Genomic DNA, 24,959 nt, shown 5'->3' with positions numbered 1-24,959 from the left:
CACTTTGCTGCCCCCACTATATATACTTTGGCAAAGAAGCATCAAGTTGGCTAGAAGGAGTTAATGCATAGTGTCTCCCCTCCACTTTTCATGGCCTATTGAGAATACCCATTTTCCCCATTCCATTTCAGAACACTGAATGTGAGTTTTCCCCTTCAGTAGCTTGGCCTCCCCAATTATGAGCTTATGAATTTCTTAAGCATTTTTCGGCTATGGTGGTGCCTAGGGCAGTGGTGTCTAACTCAAATAGAAACAAATGCCTCCAGATGGCATATTGAATTAGCAAATCACAAATAACATGATCCATTTTTTATTTTTTTTCTATTTTTAATTATTTTCTTAAACATTTCCCAATTAGAATTGAATCTGCAAGTCTGACACCCTTGGACTTGGGACCATATCTGAGATGACAACTTTTCTCAGGCCTACTCTTACTCTAAAGAGAAAAAGGGCCGAGCAAAGAAAACCACCTGCTGCCCTCCCCTTCTCACTCCACCCCCCCACCCCCACCTGAACTTGGTCTCTGCTTCCAAGACCATCCCTAGAGGATCACAGGATTGGGCAAAAGAGAAGGGACTTGAGGATCATCTAGTCCAGCCTCTCCATTTGACCAAAGTGCAAAATGATGCTGAGATGAGCTGACTTGCCCAATGTCATGCAAAAAAAAAGGAGCAGAGTCAAGATGGAGGTTCAGACCCTTTGACTGTGGTCAAAGGTCCAGGGTCCAGGGGAGCAGCACAGTTCAAAGGTGGAAAGGTCTCAGAAGGACCAACTTTGGGCGAAGTGAGAAGGAATGAAGGGGAAGAAAGGCTGAGGCTGACAAAGGGGCATCATCCTTCAAGATAACCTCCTGTTGAAGTGCACTGTGGCTGTAGAAATGTTGGAAGGGGTTATGACCATCATAACCATCAAACATTCCTTCTGCCAGTCTTATTTCTCCTCTAATCATAAGCTGGTTATACCAAAAAGGGGCAGGTAGGAGACACGCAGGATGGCCTCAGTCTTATGCTCATTCTTAGATTGCTCAATGCCATTCTCCTAAGAGGTAAAAGTTTGTTTTAATAGAATTTTAAAAGCTTTATACACAAGCCATTCATTGGCCAGCTCCAGCTACTCCATTTGTTCAGGATCGTTTCACAGTCACAGGGTGTAGATGGCAAAGCACTGCTGTGAAGGAGCAGGTAACAGTCCACTGGGCCTGGAATTACTGTTGTAAAGTAAATGGGTCACTGATTTTCTCACCAGTGACCTCATCAAAGCATGCTATTAGTTTTGGCCACACCACAGACCTCTCAGTCGAGGCTGCCTCATTACACTAGGTCCCATGGCAAAGATTAATGATCAAAGAGGTGGAACAGTAAAGCAGGGCAGGGAGGAACAAGCCGTTACCTTCAGGATCATCTCAGCTCGGGTCATGCCCTTCACGACAATTTTGGTGTAACTGGCAGGCGCTTTCCTCACCACTTGTGACCCAATGGAAGGCAGATCCAGGAGGACCATCTTCAGAGAATGGGTATCTAGCAGCAGCTGCAAGAAGAGGAGCCAGCCAAGTCACCGCTCAGGTTTGAGGGTGGTCCCAGCCATTGCTTGTGGCTACAAAGCCTCCCAGCTTAACTCTAAGCATGTTTAGTATTTCTGTCAGTGTCACAATGGAAAATATCACCAAAATGAGTATAAGAAGCATTCTTCTCTTTCTCTTTTTGAAAGATGTTGTCCTCATCTTGCCTGGGCTAGCCCAGACCTATTAGAGAGCAGCATGGGAGCCTGGGTCTGCTGCTCCCAACCTGGGCCCATTTATTCCCCTCTAGGCAGCCCAGTGGCCCCTGGACTTTATATGAATATTCAATGGGCATTGCCCAGAGCAGCTCAGAACACTTGAGCTCAAGATTTGCCAACTCCCACTTCCCTGGTAGCAGGGATTTAGAGGCAGGCCCCCAAATGCCCATCTCTCAACATTCTTCAAGGAGGCAGCCCTGGAGGAGAAGTGGCTCAGAGTGGCTCAGAGCCAGGACCTAGATTCAAGCCCTGCTTCTTTGATATACTATCTGCAGGTCCCTGAGTAAGTTAATTTACCATTCTGCCCTCTGAAAAAGGCACTGGCCTGCACTGGGGAAGGGCATTTCCCAAGTGGGAGCTCCCTGTGGCTTTGAGATCCCAAATTCATCCCTGATCCTATCATTCTGTCAGCCGCTTTTCCCCTTTCTGCTTCCTTCTCAATGACTTCAGAGCCTGGCTCAGTCTCACTCTCCATCCCAACCAACATGACAATGGCTGATGGTTCTGTGGTCTACTCTTCTCCCATGAGCTTCTCCGATTCCACTCCAGTTACACAGCCAGAGGTGGTCATGCCCATCACCCACAGGTGTCACACTTCCCCATTCCATGACTCTGACATTCCATTGCCTGTTCCAAGGCCCCATCATGCCTTCTCTTATCCCTCATGAGATTTCTTCCCATCACTCCTGCACTGGCTCTTTCCTCTCTAGCCCTCCTGACATGTGAGTGACACCATCTTCTCCCCTTGGTTCCCATTTCTCTCATCTCCTACCTCTGCCCCCTCACCCTCACTTATCCTCACATCCAATCAGGGACCAATATTAACCATTTCTGGCTCTCTGACTTACATCCTATGTATCCCTTTACATGACCACAGCCTAGTTCAGTCGCTCATCATCTTTCACTCGGACCTCTGCAGTCCCTTCTTAATGTTCTGGCCTCAAGTTTCTCTCCATCCATTCCATCCTCTGCTAGGTTGCCAAAGCGATTTTTAAAAAGCATATTTCTGATCATGTTATCCCTCGTACTCAATAAACTCAATGGCTTCCTCCTCCCTCTAGGATCAATTATAAATTCATCTAACCAGCATGGAAAGCTCTTCATAGACTGGCTTCTGCCATATTACTTCTGTCCACACATTTCACAGACTAGTCCTCCTGGGGCACTTGCTCTTCCTCATATAGGGCATTCTATCTCTCATCGCCATCCCTTTGCACAGACTATTTCCCTTGCCTGCAGGGTGTGTATGTACTTCCTACTCTCCTCCATCTCTTAGAATGCCCAGCTTCCTCCAAGACTCATTTCAAGATCTACTTTTTACAGGAGGCTCCCCTCCCCCTGCTCCCAGCTCCTTCTTCTTCTTAGGCTACTTTGTATGCCTTTTGCCCACGCGGGCTCTAGTCAATAATGGTTGGTTTTACTTTTATCCTTTTAACCCCAGTAGGTCCTAGTAAGTACTTCATGAGTGTTCTCTGAAATTATTGAATTACAAACACAGGCATGAAACCCACGTGGATCTGCTGAGCTCCATACACCTTTATAAGGTATGTCCACAAGGAGAGTGGAGATGCTATAGAACTCGAGCATTTTAAACACTAACCAAGAAGAGAGCGCAGATAAGGAAACATCCAAGAACTCTACTTTTTTTTTTTTCCTGTGGAAGCTCAAGTTTTACAGCAAATCCTGAGTTCGGGCTCAGCAACTTCCTGGCAAAGCAGAGCTGGCTGAGATTCAGCTAAGCTGTAGCTTTGAATTTCATGGCTTTTGTTACGGCTTGGGTTACAACCTCCCCATGACAGTGTGGATCTGTTCTGGCCTCTAAGTGCCCCTTTGTGAACCTCTTGCTTCTGGTCCATTGCCCCAGTACAGGCTGCTCAAGCTATGCTACCCACCCTTCTGGATTTCCAAGGCTGGGTATCTACAAGGTAAGTGTGGGCCGGATGAATGAATCCTGAGAACTGCAAAAGGGGGCACTGCCTTGCTTCTTCTCTCGCCATTTCTCTTGGTTACCCTGTTAATATATGGATTCCCTAGCACCAACATAGCTATGTTTCAAATCTGAGAAAAATAGGATTTAAGAAGTGGTTTCTCATTTGTAATTGAAAGTACCAATGAGTATTCATGCTACTTAAATACAACTGATACCCCATTCACCCACTCATAACCTACCTCCCATGATGGCTTTACCCTCGTGCTGAATTATTCAAATGATTGGGGTAAGAACAGGGACAAGGGAGAGAGAAAAAAGTCAGAGGAGAGAGACAGGAGAGAATGGACAAAGGGAGAGAAGGGAGAGAAAGAGGGAGAAAGAGAGGGGCAAGAGAAAATAAAGGAAGGAGAAAAAGAGAAAAAAGGAAGGGAAGGTAGAAGGAGGGTCAACCTGAGAAAAAGAGACAGGGTATTGGATTGATGTCATAAAACAAAAAGATTGTGGTTATCAGACCCTGAATCCTTTAAGTCAGCCAGCAATGACTTGGCAGAGTTGCAGACACATGAAAAACAGTTTTATGGTGTGAATCTACTTTATGTTTCCAGTGGTCTCAGCAAGTCTGGAGTCAAAAATATCACACCAGAGTGTGATCTGCAGGAATCCAGGGACAGGAATCCAGGAATCACCCAGCATCATCTCTGATTGCATCCAACAGTAAGTGAACAGAATTAGCTGTCTAGAATCCTCAGATTCATATGCTAATGAAACTAGAGACAACATGTTGGGGCATTATTCTGCTATTTCCAATGGAAAGAATTAATTCTCTGTCTAAAATGCAAGAGTCAGGGATTTCAGAACCCTGGTGGAAATCTCAGAATCAGTGAGGCTCAGCTAATGACTGATTCAATTTAAGCTCCTAGGGCTTTTGCTGGGATTGGATTTTTGACTTCAGTGATCAGTGACTACCTAGCTACCATCTGGCTAGGCACCATGGAGATGCTGTGGGGTATTAAAGGGTGTAGGTAAGACACAGTCCTTCTCAGAAATCTTAAACTCTGGATATAAAAAGAAAACACACATGAAAGAATCCACAAAGAAAATGTAGAGGGCCACTAGTTAGGTATTCATACTAATTCAGAACAATCTGATGGGAGGAAAGCCACTCTGATTTCTAGATAGGGCTGTGGAAAATAGTGCCTTCTAACTGAGCCGTTCTGTGATTCTACCTGGATTTAAGTTACTAAGAGGGACCCAGGCCCTGTTCAAATTCATTCCATATTCTGAAGGAGTGGAATCAACAAATGAGATGACAAGAATGCCAAGACTCTTGGCACTGAGGAGATAGAAAGTATAAGCAGTGGAAGGATAGTTTTTGTGTAATGCTTCTTGGAGGAAAAGAACAGTTTCTTAGCAATCAAAAAAAAAGTCTTTTTGTCTTAGTTCCCCATAAAATAGCTGTTTCTTCTTTCTGTTCCTGCAGACATGCATTGACACTCCTCTACAACTCTACAATATTTAAATTTGAAAAAAATATATATATTTGTACAGATATATATGTATATCTGTACAAATATATATATATGTACACACACACACACACACACACACACAGAGCCTACAATATACAAGGCGAGCTGGGTGCTAGGGGCAGAAAGACAAAAACCAAACATGCTCTGCTTTCAAAGGGCTTCCTTTTGACCAGGCAGGGCCAGGGCAGGCTGGATGTGCCAAGGTGGCATAGTCCACTAGAGCAGGGCTAGGTTCTGCTGTGGATGATTTACTAGGACACCAATGGTTGGCAGCCATGTTTTCATCTAACATGGGGTTCTTGAAGAAACAATGTTAGGTGGACTATGCCTAGTAGGAATATATCTCTAAGGTGACTTTATGAAATTAAAACTTTTGGAAGGGGTTGAAAGTGGTCTTTTGCCTTTTAGGAAGCTATTTGCCACAATCTTTGCATGCCATATTAGCTTTGGGAAGATTATTTTTCCAGATAGTCTTTTAATAAAAGGACCCTTGAAATTCTCCCTCTAGTTTTAATTGGAGGCAGCTAGTGCTAGAAGGGCACCCCAAAGCTAGAATCACTGCCACCCTTGCCATCACTGGGGTTGGCTCAGTATGCTTCCTGACCCTTGGCACCCAAGCAAGGCTGCCCACTGGTCTGGGGTCTGTCACAAGTCTATGTTTTTCTCACCTGTTCTGCTCCCACCATGCTAATTGGCTTGCACTTGAATAGATGGTTGATAAACTTGGGAATGAAGGAGCTGTGAAAAGAAGTCAACAAATCAGAAACTGTCTCAGCTTAGAGGAGACTTGCCCAAACAGCTTTAAAACCCTCAATTCTCAGACCTCCAGGAAGAGACGCAAACAGATCAGCAGAACAAGAATCAAACACGCAACTGGTAAGGTTTTTTTTTACATAAAAAGAGAAAAAAAACTCTGAAAATGGGGGAACTCCAGGTGGAACAAACATGTTTTTTATTTATTGTCTGTTAAAACTCTCAGTTTTACTTCATGAAATGCTATGTAGGTTTGGTTGATGACTTAAGAGAGGCAACCTGGTGCCCAGTGTCAGGTCAGTAAGATCTGGGTTCAAATTTCACCTCTGACACCTGATATGACCTAGGTCATATGACTTCACCTCTCAAGCCTCAAGCAACTCTCTAGTATTTGACTGACCACTAAAATACCCACACTACTAAACCCTCAAGTCCTCTGCTTATATGTACTTGGGTTTTTTCTCTTAAAAATTTTTTTTATTCCAAATTTTATAAAATAAGCATTTCCATATACAAAGAAAGAGAACAGAATATACAAATAAAATAAAAAATCTCCTATACTTCTCTCCCTCCACCCTTCTGACATCACAAAGAGATAACATTCATATAAATTAAGTCTTTCATATTTCACCTTTCAGTTCACTTTCTGGAGGTAACACTCACAGTTTATTCTTCCAGCATTAATTCTGAGGCTATATAATGTTCCCCAGGTTCTATTCACTTCATTGTTCATTATCTCACATGGTTCTTTCCAAATTTTTAAAAAAACAAGTCTAGTTGATTGTTTCTTTTGGTGTAGCAGTACTCCATCACAATCATATCCCACTATTTGTTTAGTCATTCTCCAACTGATGGGCATTTTTTTTCCAATTTCTAATTCTTTGACACCACAAAAAGAACTGCTATAAATATTTTAGAACATATAGATTCTTTTCTTCTCTCTGATTTCCTTGGGAGACAGACCCAGCAATAATATTCTTGGATGTAAAAGTATAACTCACTGGGGATAATTCCAAATTGCTCTCCAAAATAGTTGGATCAGTTCGTAGCTCCACCAACAATGTATTAATGTGCCCATTTTTCCACATCCCCTTCAACATATGTCACTTTGCCCTTTTGTCATTTTAGTAAGTCTGAAGAATGTGAGGTGATATCTTAAGGGTTGTTTTGGTTTGCATTTCTCTAATCAGTAGTGATTTAGAGCATTTTTTTCATATACCTACATATGGCTTTGATGTCTTAATTTGAAAATTGTATGTTCTTATCTTTTGCCCATTTTAGGCAACTGAGACATAGCTCTTAGTCTTATAAATTTGACAAAGTTCTCTACATATTTTAAATATGTCAGAGAGGCCCCTGCCCTTTGTAATTTTCTGTTTTCCTCCTAATCCTAGCAGTATTTATTTTATTTGTACAAAAACTTTTCAATACTCAAAATTATCTATTTTGCATTTCACAATGCTCTCCATCTTTGGTTGACTCATAACTTCTTCTCCGATCCATAAATCTGATAGGTAGTATATTCTCTGTTCTAATTTACTTAGGATACCTTCTTTGATGTTTAGATCATGTATCCATTTTGATTTTATCTTAGTGAATGGTGTAAGATATTGGTCTATGCCTAGTGTCTGCCAAATTATTTTCCAGTTATTCTAGTAATTTTGACTTAATTGATTTCTTATCCCAAAAATCAGAATCTATGACTTTGCCAAATAGAAGACTACTATAATTTTTTACTAGTGTTTGTTATATGTCTGTTCTGTTCTACTGATCTATCTTTCTATTTCTTAGATAGTACCAAATAGTTTTAGTAATTGCTACTTTATAATATAATTTAAAATCTGATATTGCTAGACTGCTTTTCTTTATTCTTTTCATTAATTCCTTTGATATTCTTGATATTTTATTTTTCTAAATAATTTTTTTTCTAATTGAATAAAATAACTTTTTGGTATTTTAATTGAGGTGGCATTGAATAAGCTGATTAGTTTAGGTAGGATTTTCATTTTAATTATATTGGCTCTGCCCATCCATGAACAATTAGTATTTCTTCAATTATTCTGATCTGACTCTGTTTTGTTTTTAAGGTTTGTTTTGCTTTATTATAAAGATATTTTATTTTATCAATTACATGTAATAATAAATTTCCACATAAGTTTTCTGAAGTTATATGATCCAAGTTGTCTTCCTCCCTCCCTTCCCTCTTTCTACCAGAACTGGCAAGCAATTCAACCTGGGTTATATATGTATTTTCAGATTTGACTTTGTGTAAAAAGTGTTTTATAGTGTTTTATAATTATGTTCATATAGTTCCTGGATTTGTTTTGTCACGTATACTCCAAGGTATTTTATGCTATCTGTGGTTATTTTAAATGGAGTATTCCTTCTATCTCTTTTTGTAAGACTTTGTCAGTAATACATAAAAATGATGATGATTTACATGGATTTATTTTATATACTACTACTTTGCTAAAATTATTGATAGTTTCAACTAACTTTTTAGTTGAATTCCTAAGATTTTCCACATCTACCATCATGTCATCATCATACAGAGATTGTTTTATTACCTCTTTGTCCATTCTGATTCCTTCAATTTCTTTTTCTTCTTCTCTTATTGTTATTGCTGATATTTCTAACATTATTTTAAATAATACTGATGATAATGGACAACCTTGTTTAGCTCCAATCTTTTTGGGAAGACATCTGGTTTCTTCCCATTACAGATAATACTTGCTGATGGTTTTAAGTAGACACTTTGTATAATTTTAAGAAAAAGCAATGTGTTGTATTTTGTCAAAGGCTTTTTCTGTATCTACTGATATAATAATATGGTTTTTATTACTTTTGTTATTAATATTATCAATTATGTTGATAGTTTTCCTTATATTAAATCATCTCTACACTCCTAATATAAATCCTGTTTGGTCACAGTCTTTGTGACACATTGTTGTTGTAATCTCCTAGCTAGTATTTTGTTTAGGATTTTTGCATCCATATTCATTAATGAGATTGGTCTATAATTTTTTTCCTCTGTTTTTTGCTCTTCCTGGTTTAGGTATCAGCACCATATTTGTTTCACAAAAGGAGTTTGGTAAAAATTCTACTTTTCTTGTTATTTCAAATAATTTGTTTAATACTGGAATTAGGTGATCATTAACTGTTTAGTAGGATTGACTTATAAATCCACCTGGTACTGATGCTTTTTTCTTAGGAAAGTCATTTATGGCTTGTTCAATCCCCGCCCCCCCCCCCCCCCCCCAAATAGGTTTATTTCGGTATTCTATTTCTTGCTCTAAAAAGCTAGGTAGTTTATTTTTTTGTGAGTATTCTATTTCTCTTTCATTGTTAAAATTTGTTTTCATATAATTGAACAAAACAACTCCTAATAATTGCTTTAATTTCATTTTCCTTGGTGATACAGTCACCTTTTTAATCTTTAATGCTAGTGATATGGTTTTCTTTTCTCTCTCCTTTTTGTTAGATTAACCAATGGTTTATCAACTTTGCTGATTTTTTTCATAAAACCAACTACTAGATTTCTTTATTAATTCAATAGTTTTTTATATTTAATTTAATTGAGCTTATGTTTAATTTTTAGAATTTCTAACTTGGTGTTTAGTTGTGGATTTTTAATTTGTTCTTTTCCTAGTTTTTTATTTTATTTTCCAATTACATGTAATAAATTTCCACATAATTTTTCTGAAGTTATATGATCCAAATTATCTCCTTTCCTCCTCCTGGAGCTGGCAAGCAATTCAATTTAGATTATACATGTATTATCATGCAAAATATATTTTCTAGTTTTTTTAACTGCATTCCCAATTTATTGAATTTTTTCTTCTAGTTTATTAATACAACCATTTAGAGATAGAAAATTTCCATTAATTATTGCTTTTGCTGTATTCCAAAGGTTTCAATATGCTGTCTCATTATTATCATTCTCTTTAATGAAATTATTTGTTGTTTAAATCATCCGTTCTTTAATCAATAGTCATTCTTTAAGATTAACTTATTTAGTCTCCAATTAGTTTTTACTTTTTGTTTCCAGTCCTTATTGTATACAATTTTCATTGCATTATGGTTTGAGAAGACTGCATTGAATATTTCTGCTTTTCAACATCTAAATATAATATTTTTGTGCTCTAATATAGTCAGTTTTTGTGAATGTGCCATGTACTGCTAAGTAGAAAGTATACTCTTTTCTGTTCCCATTCAATTCTCTCCAGATAACTGTCATATTTAACTTATCTAAGATTCTATTCACCTCCTTTACTTCTCTCACTAATTTTTTAGTTAGATTTACTTAGTTCTGAGATGGAGAGATTAAAGCCCCCCCCTTTTCATTTTATATTTCCATATGTAACTCATTAAATTTTTCCATTAAAAATTTGGATGCTACAACATTTAGTGCATATAGATTTAAAATTGGTAATGCTTCATTATCTATGGAACCTTTTAACATAATATAGTTTCCCTATTTATCTCTTTTGATTATATCTATTTCAGTTTTAAATTTGTCAGAGATCATGATTGCTACTCCTACTTTCTTTGTATCACCTGAAGCATAATATATTCTGTTCCTGCTCTTCTTTTTTTTTTTACTTTATACGTGTCTCTCGTTTTTAAATGTGTTTCTTGTAAACTACATATTGTCAGGTTTGGGTTTTTGATCCATTCTATGTGTTTTCATTTTCTGTGTGAATTCATTCCATTCACATTCACTGTCATAATTACTAGCTTATCTTCTTTCTTTTTTGTTGTATTCCTCCTCAGATGTCCAATTTCTCCTGTCTGTTATTTCTTCAATTTGCATCCCTTCTTAGAAATCTTCCTTTATCCTCTCCCTTTGCTCTTATTTTCAAACTGGTCCACTTTTCTAAGGGTCCCTCCCTTGTCTCTTCCCTCATATCTTTTAGTTCTTATTATTCTATCCACCTTTGGAAAGGTCCCTTAACTTATCCCCTCATCTTACCCCTCTATTTCTTGATATATACACTCTTTTCAGTATCTCTCCTTTTTCTTATCCTCTTGCCCTCCTTTCTCTTAATATACAATTCTTTCTCTTAGTCCTTCAGTCCTTTAAGGGGCTTTCCTTTGGTTAGTTTCTCCCTTATCCCCTTCTCTTTCCCTCCAGTTTCTCTGAACATTAATAAGATTTTTACTCTTCTAACTTGTATACTCTTCTTTCTTTATCCCAGAACTGATGAAAGTAGAGTTCTAATACTACCAGTCTTCCACCCCCTCCTCCCTTTCCCCATGTAAATTCTACTCATTTCTCCTCCATATAAGATAGCCATTCAACCCTACCTCCCCTGATCTACTCCACTACCATTCTGGATCATCCCATTGCATTCACCTTGACCTCAAGTTTTCCATCCATACATGACCTTTTAAAATGCCCAGGCAATGATGTCATTTCTAGGGATCCTACAAAACATTTTCCCACATAAGAATCATAATTTGATCTTTTGGGTCACTTATGATTTCATAAATTACCTTTGTATGTTTCTTAGAGATTAAATTTTCTGTTGAGTTCTAGGTTTTCCTAGAACTAGAATTAGTTGAAACTCCTTTAGTTTGTGAAATATTCATTTTTTACCTTGTAAAATTACGCTCAGTTTTGCTGGATGTGTTATTTTTTTTAAATTGTAAGTCAAATTCTTTTGCTTTATAAAATGTGTTCCATGTCCTGAATTCTTTTAATATTGTGGCTGCTAAGTCTTGTTATTCTGGCTGTAGCTCCACAGTATTTAAATTGTTTTTTTTTCTTGTTGCTTATAGTTTTTTTCCTTGACTTGGGAGCTATGGAACTTACCAATTATATTCCTCTGCATTTTCATCTTTGGGTCTCTTTGAGGTGGTAATTGGGGGATTCTTTCAATTGCTCTTTTATCTTCAGATTTTAGAATTTCTGGGCAATTTTCCTTCATGATTTCTTTGAGTACGGTATCTAAACTTTTTTTTTTTAATCATAACTTTCTAGGAGTTCAACTATTCTTATACTGTCTCTCCTTGAGTTATTTTCCAGGTCAGTTGCTTTTGTGACAAGATGCTTCATATTCTCTTCTATTATTTCTTTTTTAAATTTTGCTTTATTATTTCTTGTTGTCCGAGGAAGTTAGGTTCCCCTTGTCCAATTCTAGTTATTAATAGATTATTTTCTTCTTTGAGTTTCTAGATCTCTTTTTCTATTTGGGTAATCTTTTTTTTCATACTTTTCTTGATTTTCTGCATTGCTCTTATTTTTTTCCTAGCATTTCCTTAATCCCTTTCATTTCATTTCTGAGGTCTTTTAAAAGTTTTTCTAACATTTCTTTTTGAGCTTGTGGGCATTTATTATATTTCTTTGCTGTTTTTGAAGTAGAAATTTTTACTTCATTGTCCTCTGAGTTTGAACTGCAGTGTTCTCTATCTTCATAGCTATCAATAGTAGAGTTTTTTCTTCTTTGGCTGTTGTTTTTGTTTTTGTTTTTTTTTAATTTTAACAGCCAGGCCAGTAGACTTAATTATTGGCTTTTTTTGCTGGACTCCTGGGTTCCCTGTGGTATGTTACCTCAGGTTTCAGGATTTTTTTTGTGTTTGTTTTTCCTTGGGCTCTATTTAATTATTTCAGTTTTTATAGTTTAGGGTCAGATGTAATCCCTGGGTCCCCCATTCCATGACTGATATCAGGTGCCCTAACTAGAGCCAATGGGTAGTTCTGCCACTGAAACTACAAGTAGAAAGTAGAAAGCTTCTGCTTCTAATGGCAGCAACCAGGGACCTCACTCTCCTGGAGTGATCACAGCTGACAAGGCCCCTGTCTCTCAGCAACCACACTCACTGGTCTATACTCTTTCCTCCTATCTCTTCTCCCACTGCTGCAGTCCAGGATAGAATAGGCACTCGGTGTGAGTTCCTCAGGCCTCTAAAGTCCCTTGTTAGTCAGCAGTGAGGCTTGCAGTCCTGCCCTTAAGGTCTGGCTCCTGTGGACTCTGGTATCCACTCCCTCAATCCCCAGCTATGGGTCAGTGAGATCTCCCAAGCTGAGGAGGGGGCCACTGACAAAGATGTTCCCAGTGTTCTCCACCTGCTGATTCCAGTGATAGCCTCCCTAGATTTAAGTTCTAGGGCTCAACAAACAAGGCCAGGTTGCCAGTCCTACGCTCAGGGGCTATCTTGTTGATTTCACTGTCTTCCCCCTTCCCCCCCCAGGGCCTGTGGGGGTAGAATTACTGGTCAAGGAAGTTAGAAACCTTCCTCTAGCTATTTCTAACTGTTCAAGTTCACTCTTGTCTGTTTTTGCTGCTTTTAGAATTGATTCTATATAGTTAAATTTGATTGTTTGGTGGAAAGGGGTGGGGACGCATTCATTAGGTGAGGAAGATTCATGCCCTCCGCTACCATCTTCCCACAATGCATCTCTCTGGGGTTTTTATTATGTTTTGGATGGTTATCAAGTTTATATTTAAAAATTTAACTCAATTAAATCTGTATTAAATATATATTCTGTTAGGAATCATGCTAGGTGCCTTGCCCTCAAAGGGCTTACCTTTTCTCAGGACAAGATATAAACAAGTGAAAAATGCAAAGTATGTAACAGAGGAATTTCCATAGGGAGAAAAGTCTAACAAATGGGAGAAGAATCCAGGAGAGTCCATCAACATAGAGGATTAAGCCTTGCCTGTAAAGGAAGCCATTCTAGGCCTCAAATGCAGAAATGCCAAAGGAAATGCTGAGAGTAGCTATCAGAATGGTGAAGGGTTTAAAAGGAATAGCATCAGGTAGCTAGAAGGGACTTAGAGTTCTAAAGTTTGGTCAAGCTGAGTACAGTGAGCCTTACTTCAAATATTCAAAGGTGTCCCTTCCAGTTCCTCCAGGCTATGGTAACATTTAGCTATGTACATCTGATGGAGGAGTGGGAGGAAGAAGGGAGTGTGGCACAGGAAGTGGAAGCACTAGCCACTGCAGTTAAAATTCTAATTGATCCTTACTACCTTGAATCATCTTGGGTAAGACAATTAACCTCAAAAAATCCGAGTTTCCTCATCTGTAAAATAAGGGGCTAGACTACAGGGCTTTTTCTATATTGAGTTTTGCTTGTAGGGTCCAATGATTGCTGGAGCAGAACAGAATAGAAACAAGAAAGGAGAAGATCCAGGAGTGAAGTCTTAGGGAAAAAAACAACCTCTCTACCCTTTTGGACTGGAAGTGGAGAAGCGAGAGAAGGAAAGGGGTGAGATGAGTGACAATGGCCTTCAAAAGAAAGAGAGAAGCCAACTAAGGAGCCTCTGGTCACCTAAAGGCAGGCCCCATTTCATGACAGGCACTCATCTGGGCTTTGCAAGGGGCAGGAGATCACATATTTCTAAATTATCATTAAACCCAGAAGCTCATTCCTGGTTCACTTTAGATGGGACCTTCCTGCCATTAAGTTTAAAGGGCTGTAGCACCCCTGGGACATTAAGGCTTAGTACTGGGACCAGCTGAGAAAATGGCTTTCTTCATTTTCTTTCTGTTTGCTAAAGCAAGTAAATCCCTGTGCGATCCCTGTAGGAGGTTTTAAGCATAATAAATTTTCACGGAGACAGAATTTCTAACAGTGATTATGGGGAGCGTCAGCATATGATTTATCAGGCGGTGCTCTTAATGCAAACTAATGAGTACCCAGAGAGAGAAAAGGGAATGTTGGCTCATAGTTCATTTGCCACAGTGCAAACATTAACGCCCCACTGGAGATCCCTCCATGTCCTTTTTCCAACAAACTAGAACTGAGGTTGCCTATAAAACTCAGCCCATACTTGTTATTCCTTAACAATTTCTATGAAAAAAGCAGAGGAAAAATAATAATTCCAGAACCATAATTGAATAAAAATTAGGAGAGATTTTTGGGAAAGAACTCTGCAGGTGGGGAGCCTATGCCATAACCATGGCAGTAGTAATCAGACCTGGCTGACCCTCCCGGAGCCTTTCCCTGGCTCCTCTGGTATAGCATTCAGAAGCTTTGAGGCTATTTGGCTCCTTAGAGCTACCTGCCTCTCTAACAGAAGCTCTTGACCTCCTTTGTGTCATGGATTCTTCTGGCAGTCTGGTGATATTTGTGGCCCAGACCCTTTTTCAAAGAATGCTTGTTTGCCTTCACTCTTCACTGAAGGAAATGCTCCATTTCAGTTGGAGGGTAGGAAATAAAGATGTCATCTTTCTTCCCATCTTTCTGAGTTCACAGAGCTCTGCATGGACCCACTGGGGGAAGCCCAGGTTAAGAAGGCCTGTTTTATGTACTGGAACTGGCACATTCTCAAGGGAAGCCAGAAGCCTGGAAGACTGGGCTGGAGTCAGGCAGCAGCCGCCTATTACTTGAAGGGGCCAACATTCCTATGTTAAAACTCATGCTTGGAGAAAGCTATGCACGAATTCCTGGAGACCAAAGGGGCCTACCCATGGTTGCTCTCCTTGGGCTCGCCCTGCTGTGGCAACCTTCCCCTGCTTTGTAAGTGATAGACATGTCACTGCCTATTTGTGTTAGGTTTCGTCTCATCTGCTCTAGATGGGCATTTCTATCAGGCATGAAAAATGTCTCAGGATTTCAGGGTCACAGATTTTGAGTTGGAAGGGACCTCATAGACTACCTCATTTTACAAGTGAGGAAACCGAAGCTCTCACCTGACCAACTGGTCCAGTTCCTTCATTTTAAAGGTGAGGAAACTGAGGTCCGGGGAGGTGAAGGGACTTACCTAGAGTCATCCAGGCAAGAAACACTAGAGGTAAGATCTGGCTGTGTTTGTGCCTTTCTCTGTGTGCACAGCTCTTAGCATGGTGCCTAGCACATCATAAGTGTTTAATAAATACTGGCTGAATGATTGCCTGAGCTAATATCCTATGATGGCAGTGTCAAGGCACTTCCACTAGGCAACACTGTCTTGGAAATAAGGCTGCATCTACTGATGACATCTTTAATAGCTCCAAATATAGAGATACCTAGTAGGAAATAGGCACAAACAAACAAACAAACCACAATACAGAAGAAAGGTTTCTTAATCTTGTTTGGGTATCCTGAATGCTTCTGATGATGAACTATGAACTCCTCAAGGTAGTGTTTTTAAATGTAGAAAGCAAAAGATGTAGAACAATAAAGGAAACCAAGCCAAGGAGTAAAAAGATGCCATTTGTTTTTCAAGTTGACAGATTCCTTGAAATCTATACACAGATGGGTTTTTATTATGCTAAGAACAACAGTTATGGTTCCTGTTCTTGAAAAATTTGTGTTATAATTGAAGAGTCAAAATACCCACAAAAAATAACTGAAGAAAGCTCTTTACTATCCTTACCATGACACTGGTGTGGTGGATTCAAAAGCTCAGATAATAACAACTAGCACTTACAGGTTTTTAAGGCACTTTACAAATATTATCTCAATTGAGTCTCACCATCTGGGGAGGTAAGTGATGTTGAGAAAATGGAGACACAGGGAGGTTAAGTGACTTGTCTAAGGGCATACATCTACATATGTTTTCAAATTAGAACTCAAATCTTCCTGACTATAGGGCTAGAACTCTATCTACTGTGCCACCTAGTTGCTGCTGATTCCCAAATCATTTCCATTTGGCTAAAAGATCATATTGATCCTAATGATGCTCTTTTCAGACTTATCCTGAAGTCAGTTTGCCTTCCTGAAGCATGCCTGGCTGAGTGTTGGGAAGAACTGGCCAAGAGCATGCTACAGGGTGAGTTTAGCTAACATGAAGCCCAGGGGGTGATCCATGGTGGAGTGAAGAGTCATAATCAGACAAGGCAAAGGCTATGCTACTTTTTTTAAAGAATGAATTTCTTCCATGACCTTTTGATCCTCTTTTTCCATTTGGTCCATTCTATTTTTCATAGAACTCTTTTGTGTCTCTTTTTCCAGTTAACCAATTTTGCTTTTTAAGCTATTTTCTTTTAATATTACTTTAATTTCTTTTTCCTGTTTTTCTTCCACCTCTCTTATTTGATTTTTGAATTCCTTTTTGAGTTCTTCTAGCACCTGAGATCAATCCTCCCCCCACCCCCCCTTTTTAAGCTTTGCATGTGGTTGCTTGGATCTTACCATCCCCTACTGACTCTGTGCCTTGCTCTTTGTCTCCATAGAAATTTTCTATGGTTAGGTGTTTCTTTTGCTGTTTGCTCACTTTCCCAAACCGTTTTTGTTTGTGGAGTGGGATTTCTGAGAGCTGATGATTCTGGCTCCCTGCTGATGGCTTGTAGGATTCACACTCAGAGCTATTTTGCCTTGGGGCTAGGCTCACTGCAGCACAAGCTTGAAAGGCCAAGCCTTATGGACTTTAGAGCCTCACTGTGGGCTAGTGCCAGGGCTTAGGGATTTAAGGGGTGGGAGTGGGGTGTGAGGTACTCTGTTGTTGGTGTAGGCAGGGTCCAAGGATCCCAAATTTGGCTTATGCCTAGGCTTAGAACCTGGTGCAGTATGTGAGGGATGGTTGGTCCACATTCCTCTGTTTGCAGTTTTACTTCCAATTCCTCTTTAACCTGTGAAAATCAACTCTCTGCCTACCTTTCAAGTTGTTTTCCAAAGGAGAGCCCCCCTTTCCCTTTTGCTGTTGGTTTTTGATTCCTGTAGTCTTGAGGCACTTTTTAAAGATAAGTTTGGAAGGACTATCAAAGAGGTTTAAGCTTTTGCTGTTACTAAGCCATCATCTTGGCTCCACTTTCTCTACACTACTTTTTTAAAAGAAAAGGTTAAGTGGTAAAAAGAAAAATCCCAGACTTACTTTGCAAATTTGATGCAGAACTGAGTGAAGTACTTGCGTGTGGAGGCCAGGTTGTCCCGGATGATGGGGACATTCTGCTTTATGTGGAGAATCACAGAGGTGACATATGGACTCTGGTCACCAACATGTTCAACATTCTGCCACTGCATCTGGAGAAGGGAGAGTAGAAAAGAGCTATGAGTTCCTGAATCTGACAGGAGGCAGGGGGCTATGCTGTTAGACCCAGTGCAGATGGAGTATGGGGGAGCAGTAGTTTTAAACCCTTGGGAATGTCACTTGGTAGCTAAAGGAATACACTCAGCCTACCAAGGGTCGGGTAGGGGATGGATTATCAACATTTGACACAAAAGCACGTTGTTTGTAACTCAGACACCCATGCACAAAGCCATGCCTTCTCTCATCTTATCATTCATCCTTGGAAACATATCTTCAACTCCTACAAAACTCCATCCACTTAGGATCCTTTGTGATGAATAGGACCCTATCTATGCCACTACATGTCCTTTGAATATATTCTCTTCTAGTCTAACTAAGGACCACCAGCAGATGCTGTACATGGTATACTCTGGATCACCCAAAAACACCTTGATGTACATTCAGAGGAGATAACCAACCATAACATATATCTAGCACAATTCTCCTCCCAATAAGATAATTAGCCTTTCCAACCTTCATTGATCAAAGCCAAAACTTATTCCAGAAGGAAAAATTAAAAAAAAAAAGAGTTATTATTGCTGAAGAACTAAACCAACAATGGTCAGCTATCAATTATCTGTGAGGTTTGACAGAACTCATGATGCAAATAATCCAAAGCAATAGATAACTGAAAAATATAGCTATATTTTTTGCTCTAGTGTATATGAAAATAATCTATAACCCTTATGGTTGGGCAATAGGGAGATGGAAGCCTGGTGCCTTGCTAGGAGGCAGGGAAAAGACAACCCAGGATAAAAATCTGAAAGTTGCATACAGATTCCTGAGAGATGACCACATTGTAATGGATTAACCACAAGATCCTAATGATACATCAAGGTCCAACTCAACCAACAACTCCAACCAATCTATCAATCAGTATTTATTAAGAGCTAATTATGTGCCAGGGGCAGTACTAGGTGGTGAGGTCAGAAAAAGAGCAAAGGACAATGCCTGCTCTCAAGGAGTTTACAATTTAATGAGGTTACAACATGGAAACAAATCTAAACAAAGTAAGCTATTCAGGAAAAATAGGAAATAACCAAGAGGGAAGTTACTAGAATTAAGAGGATGTAGGGAAGACTCCTACTAAAAGATAGGATTTTAGTTGTGACTTCAAAGAAACTAAGGAGGTCACAGTCAGAGCAGCAAAGGGGGAATGTTCCTGGCATGGGAAGTAGCCCTTTCAAAGGAATGCCTTGTTCATTGAAGAGCCATGAGGCCAGGGTGACTGATTTGAAAGGTAAGTGTTGGAAGTAAGGTATGGAAAGGTAAGAGGGGTCAGGGTATAAAGGGTTATGAACATCAAATAGCAAGCATTTTACATTTGATCCTGGAGGTTTTGATAGGGATCCACTGGAGTTTATCAGGTAAGGAGATATCTTGATGGCACCTAACCTTTAAGAAAACCACTAGTGCAGTGATTGTGAACCTTTTAGAGACAGAGTGCTGGGCCCTACCTCTACCCTGAGTACCATGCCTGCACCTTCACAGACTGCATACTGTGTCCCTCTTGCATGCTAGGTGTGTCCTGCCCCAACTCCCCTTACCCCACACAGGGGAAAGAGAAAGTGTTCCCATTGGGCTGCTGGACAGAGAGGTGGGTGAAATGAGGAATATCTTCAGTGAGTGTAGAGAGAGGAGAGGGAGTGACACGAAGGCTCCACTTCACTGTGCACTCCCCCATTGGGCTACTGGGCAGAGGGGCTAGGGATATGAAAAAATGTCCTCAGGTGCAATGGAGAGGGGGGAGGGGGCAGCTCTGTCCAAATCACTCTGCCTTTGTAATAATGAACTCTGGGGTGGGGGTGGGGGGTAGCCAAATACCCGCAGAGAGCTCTGTGTGTGCTATCTTTGGCACCTGTGCCATAGGTTCACTATTACTGCTCTAGTGTCTCAATGGAGATTGGAATGGAGTAGAGAGAGACTAGAGGAAGGCACTCACTAGTGGGCTAGTGCAATAATCCAGATATGAAGTGATATGGGTCTGCACTGCAATGTCAGCAGAGTCAAGGGAGAGAAGGTGGCAGATTCAGAGATGTTGCTAAGGTTAAACTGGCAGGTCTTGGGAAGAACATGGATGGGGGTGGTGAGAGATATGGAAGAGTCCAGGATGACTCCTACATTGTGAGTTTGAGGAACTGGAAAGAGGATGGGGGGGAGGGGGATAATGAGTTCCATTTTAGATAAGTTGAGTTTAAGAAGTCTGAAAGCCAGTTGGAGAAGTGAAACTGGAGGTCAGCAGAGAGATTTAGCAAGATAGATAGGTCTAAGAATCATCAGCATAGAGATGGTTGTTAAATCCCCGGGAGCTGACAAGCTCACCAAGGGAGGGGAAAAGAGAAGAGGGCCCAGGATAAAACCTTGAGGGACATACCATGGCTAAAGGATGTGACAGGGAGTGGTCAGACAAGGTAGGACAAAGACTAGGAGAGAATGATATCCAAAAAATCTCAAGAGAAAAAAAGTACCAAGAAGAAGAAAGCTGGGATAACTTGATGGCCCAGTGGCAGCAGAAGATGGCAGCTGCCTTGGCAGTGCAAGCTGCTACAGGATTCATTCAACCCCTAAATATCACTTCATTAGCCTTCCAAAACTGGTCCAACACTTTGTGTCTGGTTTCCACTCCATCAGGTTCAGCACCACTTATTTCCCCGTTGGCAGACTAGTCCCACTTGTTAGAAGTCTGACATGTGGGCATCCTTCAAAAATCCTTACTAGTTGTTAAATCCTTTGCTTCCAAATGTCCCATGACCTCAAGTTAGAACTGTAACATATTGAAGCTTGAGAAAAGGAAAATGGAAATCAGTGAAAGTCATCCTCTAGGTTTTTCTGGCACCACTACAGTTTTTAGGTGAAGAAAAAGGCTGGTTATAAGAAGAGGTTATTAAAAAAGAAGTCTGCATGGAAGAGATGCCCAAGTGATCAGGTGTTCTTAAAAAAAAAAAAGCCCAAAGCAAACACAAAACAAGCAAACAAAAAAATGATGTTTTTCTGAAGAGGTGGAACTAGTATGTCAATGACTCCTTCCAGAAATACCATGATTGCACTAACCTCAGAGTGTAGGTCTGACCCAGGGACATTCGGTACAGGCTCAGCTAGACTCTCTCATTATGAGTAGAATTTTACATCCCCATACAAAGGTGAATAAGGTAAATGGTTTAAATATCAAAATACAAAATACCAGGATAAAGCAGATTTATTAACAACAAAAAAGCTTTAGGCCTGGAGATGGGAGGTCAGTTTAAATCTGGTCTCAGATACTTCCTAGCTGTGTGACCCTGGGCAAATCACTTACACCTAATGGCCCAGCCCTTTTTTGCCCTTCTGCCTTGGAACCAATACATAGTAGTGATTCTAAGATGGAAGGTAAGGGTTTTTAAAAAAATCATTTATTTGACCAACTCCATCACTTAACATAGGAAAAACCAAGGTCTAGAGGTTGAGTACTTTGGCTCAGGTCACACAGCCACTTAGTGACAGACAGACAAATATTCCAGACAGGCCCAGAGGGGCCTGGGCTGCTCCAGAGAACACTTGTCTAGGCTAGAACCTATTTTATGATTTAACAATTCAAAACTTCAAAGACAGTTTATCAATGTGGAGATACTCTCCCCCATGCCAATCTGAATCCCTCAATGCCTTAAGACAGGGCTTTTAATGAATGCCATGGGCTGAAAAACAATGAACTATATGATGCTCAACCCACTAGGGATCAGCCTCTTCAAGCTTCTATGGGGTTGGTACCAAGGGGAAGGACACAAAGTCCATCCAGACCTGGCCTGCCAGAGCTTGCCCTTGGGCAGCACCCAGAGACAGCTCCATCCTCTAATGAGGCCCTGGAGGAAAAGTTGTAAGATATTGCTAATTCTTGTTTATGTGTAATGTTTTCCTCATTACTTTTTTTATCTTATTACAGTGGCTTTTCCATCAATATGATTTTAGGAAACTGACTCCACCCAAATGATGAGAAAATCCTTTAGGTGATTCTAAGTGACCTCATTAGGGAGAGGCCAAAACCTTCATATGCCCTTAATGTCTCCATATAATTTCTTGTTTTCCTACCCCTACCCCCCAACTTTATTTTATAAAATGAAGAGAAAAAAAAATAAGACTGCCTGGGGGATGGAGGGAGGTATGAGGCAAATTATGCTAAGGATATTTCCTAAGTGATTTTGGGATGTTTTCTTTGTAACCATTTATCAATTCACAACTAGCAATGTTCACTTCAGCAACAACACTCTGGTATACACTGGCAGCCTTTTACATGGGAGAATTGCCAATTTGTAAGCACCTAATTAAAACTGTAGTCTTTTCATTAAAGAAGAGCACAAAATGGTTTGGTGAAATGGCCTGTCAGACAGGTAAGGATGAGGTGAGTATGAGACAAAGTGGGGAAAAGAGATCCAAGTTTCAGGCTCCTTCCTCCTAATTTCCCCTTCCAGTCACTTGACGTAAGGCAGCCCAGTGTGGAAAACAGAAAGATAGCCTTGATGATAGGAAAAACTGTATTCAAGTCCTGCTTCTAACACATGTTGGCTGTATGACCTTAGGAAAATCATTTATATCTCTAAAGGCACCAGATCTGTGTTGGTGAACCTATGGCACACGTGCCAGAGCATGCCAGAACAGGCTGCTCCCCTCCCCTGCTCCATGGATGCCCGAGGACATTTCTCACATAACCTGCCCCTCTGCCCAGCAGCTGAATGGGAACACTTCCTTCTTCCTCTGTCTGGGGTAAAGGAGGGCTCACATGTAGCATGAAGGTTGCAGTTTGGACACTCAGTCTCTAAGGTCTCTAAAAGGTTCACCATCACTGCACTACTACTGTGAAAAAAAAAGTTCAACATCACTGAAGAGGTGCTAAGCTGAACTGAAAGAGGGAACCTGGAAGTTGCCTCTATCAATAAAATCTCAGGTCTCAAGTCCTATTCCAGTCCACTAAATGGTATGCATGTATGTAACACACTATCCCCAACTACTACTTTTTTTTTAAACCCTTACTTCCTGTCTTTTTAACAATTCTTGGAGCAATAGTTGGGGAGGACAACAAGCTCTGTGGATAGAGCTGGGCCTGGAATGGGGAGAATTTGGGTTCCAATCTGACCTCAGATACTTCCTTACTATGTGATCCTGGGTAAGTCACTTAACTCCAGTTGCCTTGCCCCCTACTCTCCTCTGCCTTGGAAGTGACATTTGTATCAATTCTAAGGGAGAAGGGAAAGGTTTAAAAAAAAAAAAGAGGGATAGTTGGCCTGGGCATCCTTTTGAAATATAGCTGGCTCTTGAAGGCTGACTAGGCCGCAGATCAGAATTCATGGCCAGGCAATCCACATGAGTCCCAAGAGCGGAGATAGGAGTAAGCAGAAGTGCTTTTGGGGAGGGGGGAGGACAGTGAGATGGCTGTGCTGATTGGTGTACAGCAAATGCCACTGGAAGCTGCTTTTCCAAACTGCAACTCTGGGCCTCTAGCCATCATGCTACATTGCTTCTCATAGTCACACTCAAGTCAAAACGTAGGAAAAAGTGAATTGCATCACACCATAGCCAGGTGTGATTCTGCTGGCCAAGTCTGAAAACAAAACAACCACCCTGATTCATGATTTCAGTGCACTCAGATTTAAACAAAATGAAAATATGTACTTTAAAATGCAGTGGAACACGAAAAATTATCAAAGCCTCTCTTGTTTGGGGGACACTTGGCATGGAATGCACCACGGATGCTGTCTTGTCACTCACTGCCTCCAATGCTTGGAGAATGATTTCTATAGCTTAGTCCAGTGGCCACTCATTCTCTCTTCTAGTCAATCTGTGGCTTTGCTGTTAACATACTCTGACAAACAAATGTAGTAGTAAAAGAGATCCAATCACTTTACTAGACCTTTAATCCAAAGTAGGTATTATTCCATAATGTAAGGCTGATCCAAATGTATTTTGATTTTTAAAGGTGGGGAAGGGGGGGCGGAGTAGTAAACAGTAACTCAACTGGAAGAAAGAACAAACATCATGAAAAGTCATCAGTGGAAATATGAACCTCACTTCTTCTAGCAAACTTTGTTCCTGACTTTTGAAATTGAGGCTTCCAATTTTCAAGTCTTCCCCTTTGTGTCTTGGGATTATTCCAGCAGATATTTAGCTGGCATCATATAAACAAGAAAAATTACTATGGGGAAAAAGACGCACCCAAGATGGAGGGAAATCAAAATGCCAGGTAAGAGAAGCAGTGACATGGTGATAAAGAAAATATGGGGAGAAAAATGCTCTGAGGGTAGTGAAGATCAACATAAATGAGAAAATCGAGATGGGGAGGAAAGAGAAGATAAGTGGGTTTGTGGGATAGAATGAGGAACAAGAGAGAGAAGAGTAGTAAGAGAAAGAAGAGGATGAGAAGACAGGAAAGAAGATGAGGTAAGAAGGGAGGGGTGATGGAGAAGGAAGAAGATAGGAAAGGAGGAGAGGAGAGAAAGGAAGGATGGAGGAAGGAGAGGAGAGAGTGGGGAAAAGGAAGGAAGGAAAGAAAGGAATGGTGGGAAAAATAGAGGGAACACAGGAAAAGAGATGAGAGGGGGAGGTGGAAGTAGGAAGTGTCATCCTTCATATTATTAGAAGGCAAAGATCCAAATGCAAGAGTAGTTCTAAAAATTATGTTCCACACTACACTGTTGGTCCAACTCTGGAAAGCTATTTCAATTTATACAAAGAAGGCTAAAATATCCAGAGATCTGCTGCTAGGCAAATACTCTAAGGAGATCAAATACTTCTTTTAAGAGGCCCATAGGTAGCAAAATGTTTATAGCAGCATTTTTGGTAGTGGCAGGCTGCCTCTGATCTGCTCAGTATTTCTCTTCTATGCATCTATGGATGTATCACTTCCCCTATTAGAATGTAAGCACACTGAGAACAGCATCTCTTTGTCTCTGCCTTTCTTTGTAATCCTTAGTGCCTGGCATGGAACGCATGATTAATAAACACTTGTTGATATGCTGATTGGAAAATGGATGAACAAAATGTGTTATGTTTAATGTAACGGAATAT

At 40.2% G+C, this 24,959-nt stretch overlaps 1 protein-coding gene across 1 annotated transcript in view; it reads right to left on the bottom strand.

Annotated features, from left to right (window-relative positions):
• VPS53 (VPS53 subunit of GARP complex) overlaps positions 1 to 24,959 on the bottom strand; it is a 164,389-nt gene that overhangs the window by 7,475 nt on the left and 131,955 nt on the right. Inside the window, exons 18-20 of the mRNA XM_016429290.2 lie at positions 17,733 to 17,881; positions 5,904 to 5,973; positions 1,390 to 1,527 (exon numbers count right to left, since the gene is read on the bottom strand). Of these exons, the coding sequence (XP_016284776.1) occupies positions 1,390 to 1,527; positions 5,904 to 5,973; positions 17,733 to 17,881 (357 nt within the window). The remainder of the gene's footprint in view (positions 1 to 1,389; positions 1,528 to 5,903; positions 5,974 to 17,732; positions 17,882 to 24,959) is intronic.

This window comes from Monodelphis domestica, chromosome 2 (genome assembly GCF_027887165.1).
Source record: "Monodelphis domestica isolate mMonDom1 chromosome 2, mMonDom1.pri, whole genome shotgun sequence".
In the NCBI taxonomy this organism is placed as follows: domain Eukaryota; kingdom Metazoa; phylum Chordata; class Mammalia; order Didelphimorphia; family Didelphidae; genus Monodelphis; species Monodelphis domestica.
Note: the sequence above shows the minus strand (reverse complement) of the source record. Positions and strands in the feature narration are given on the sequence as shown.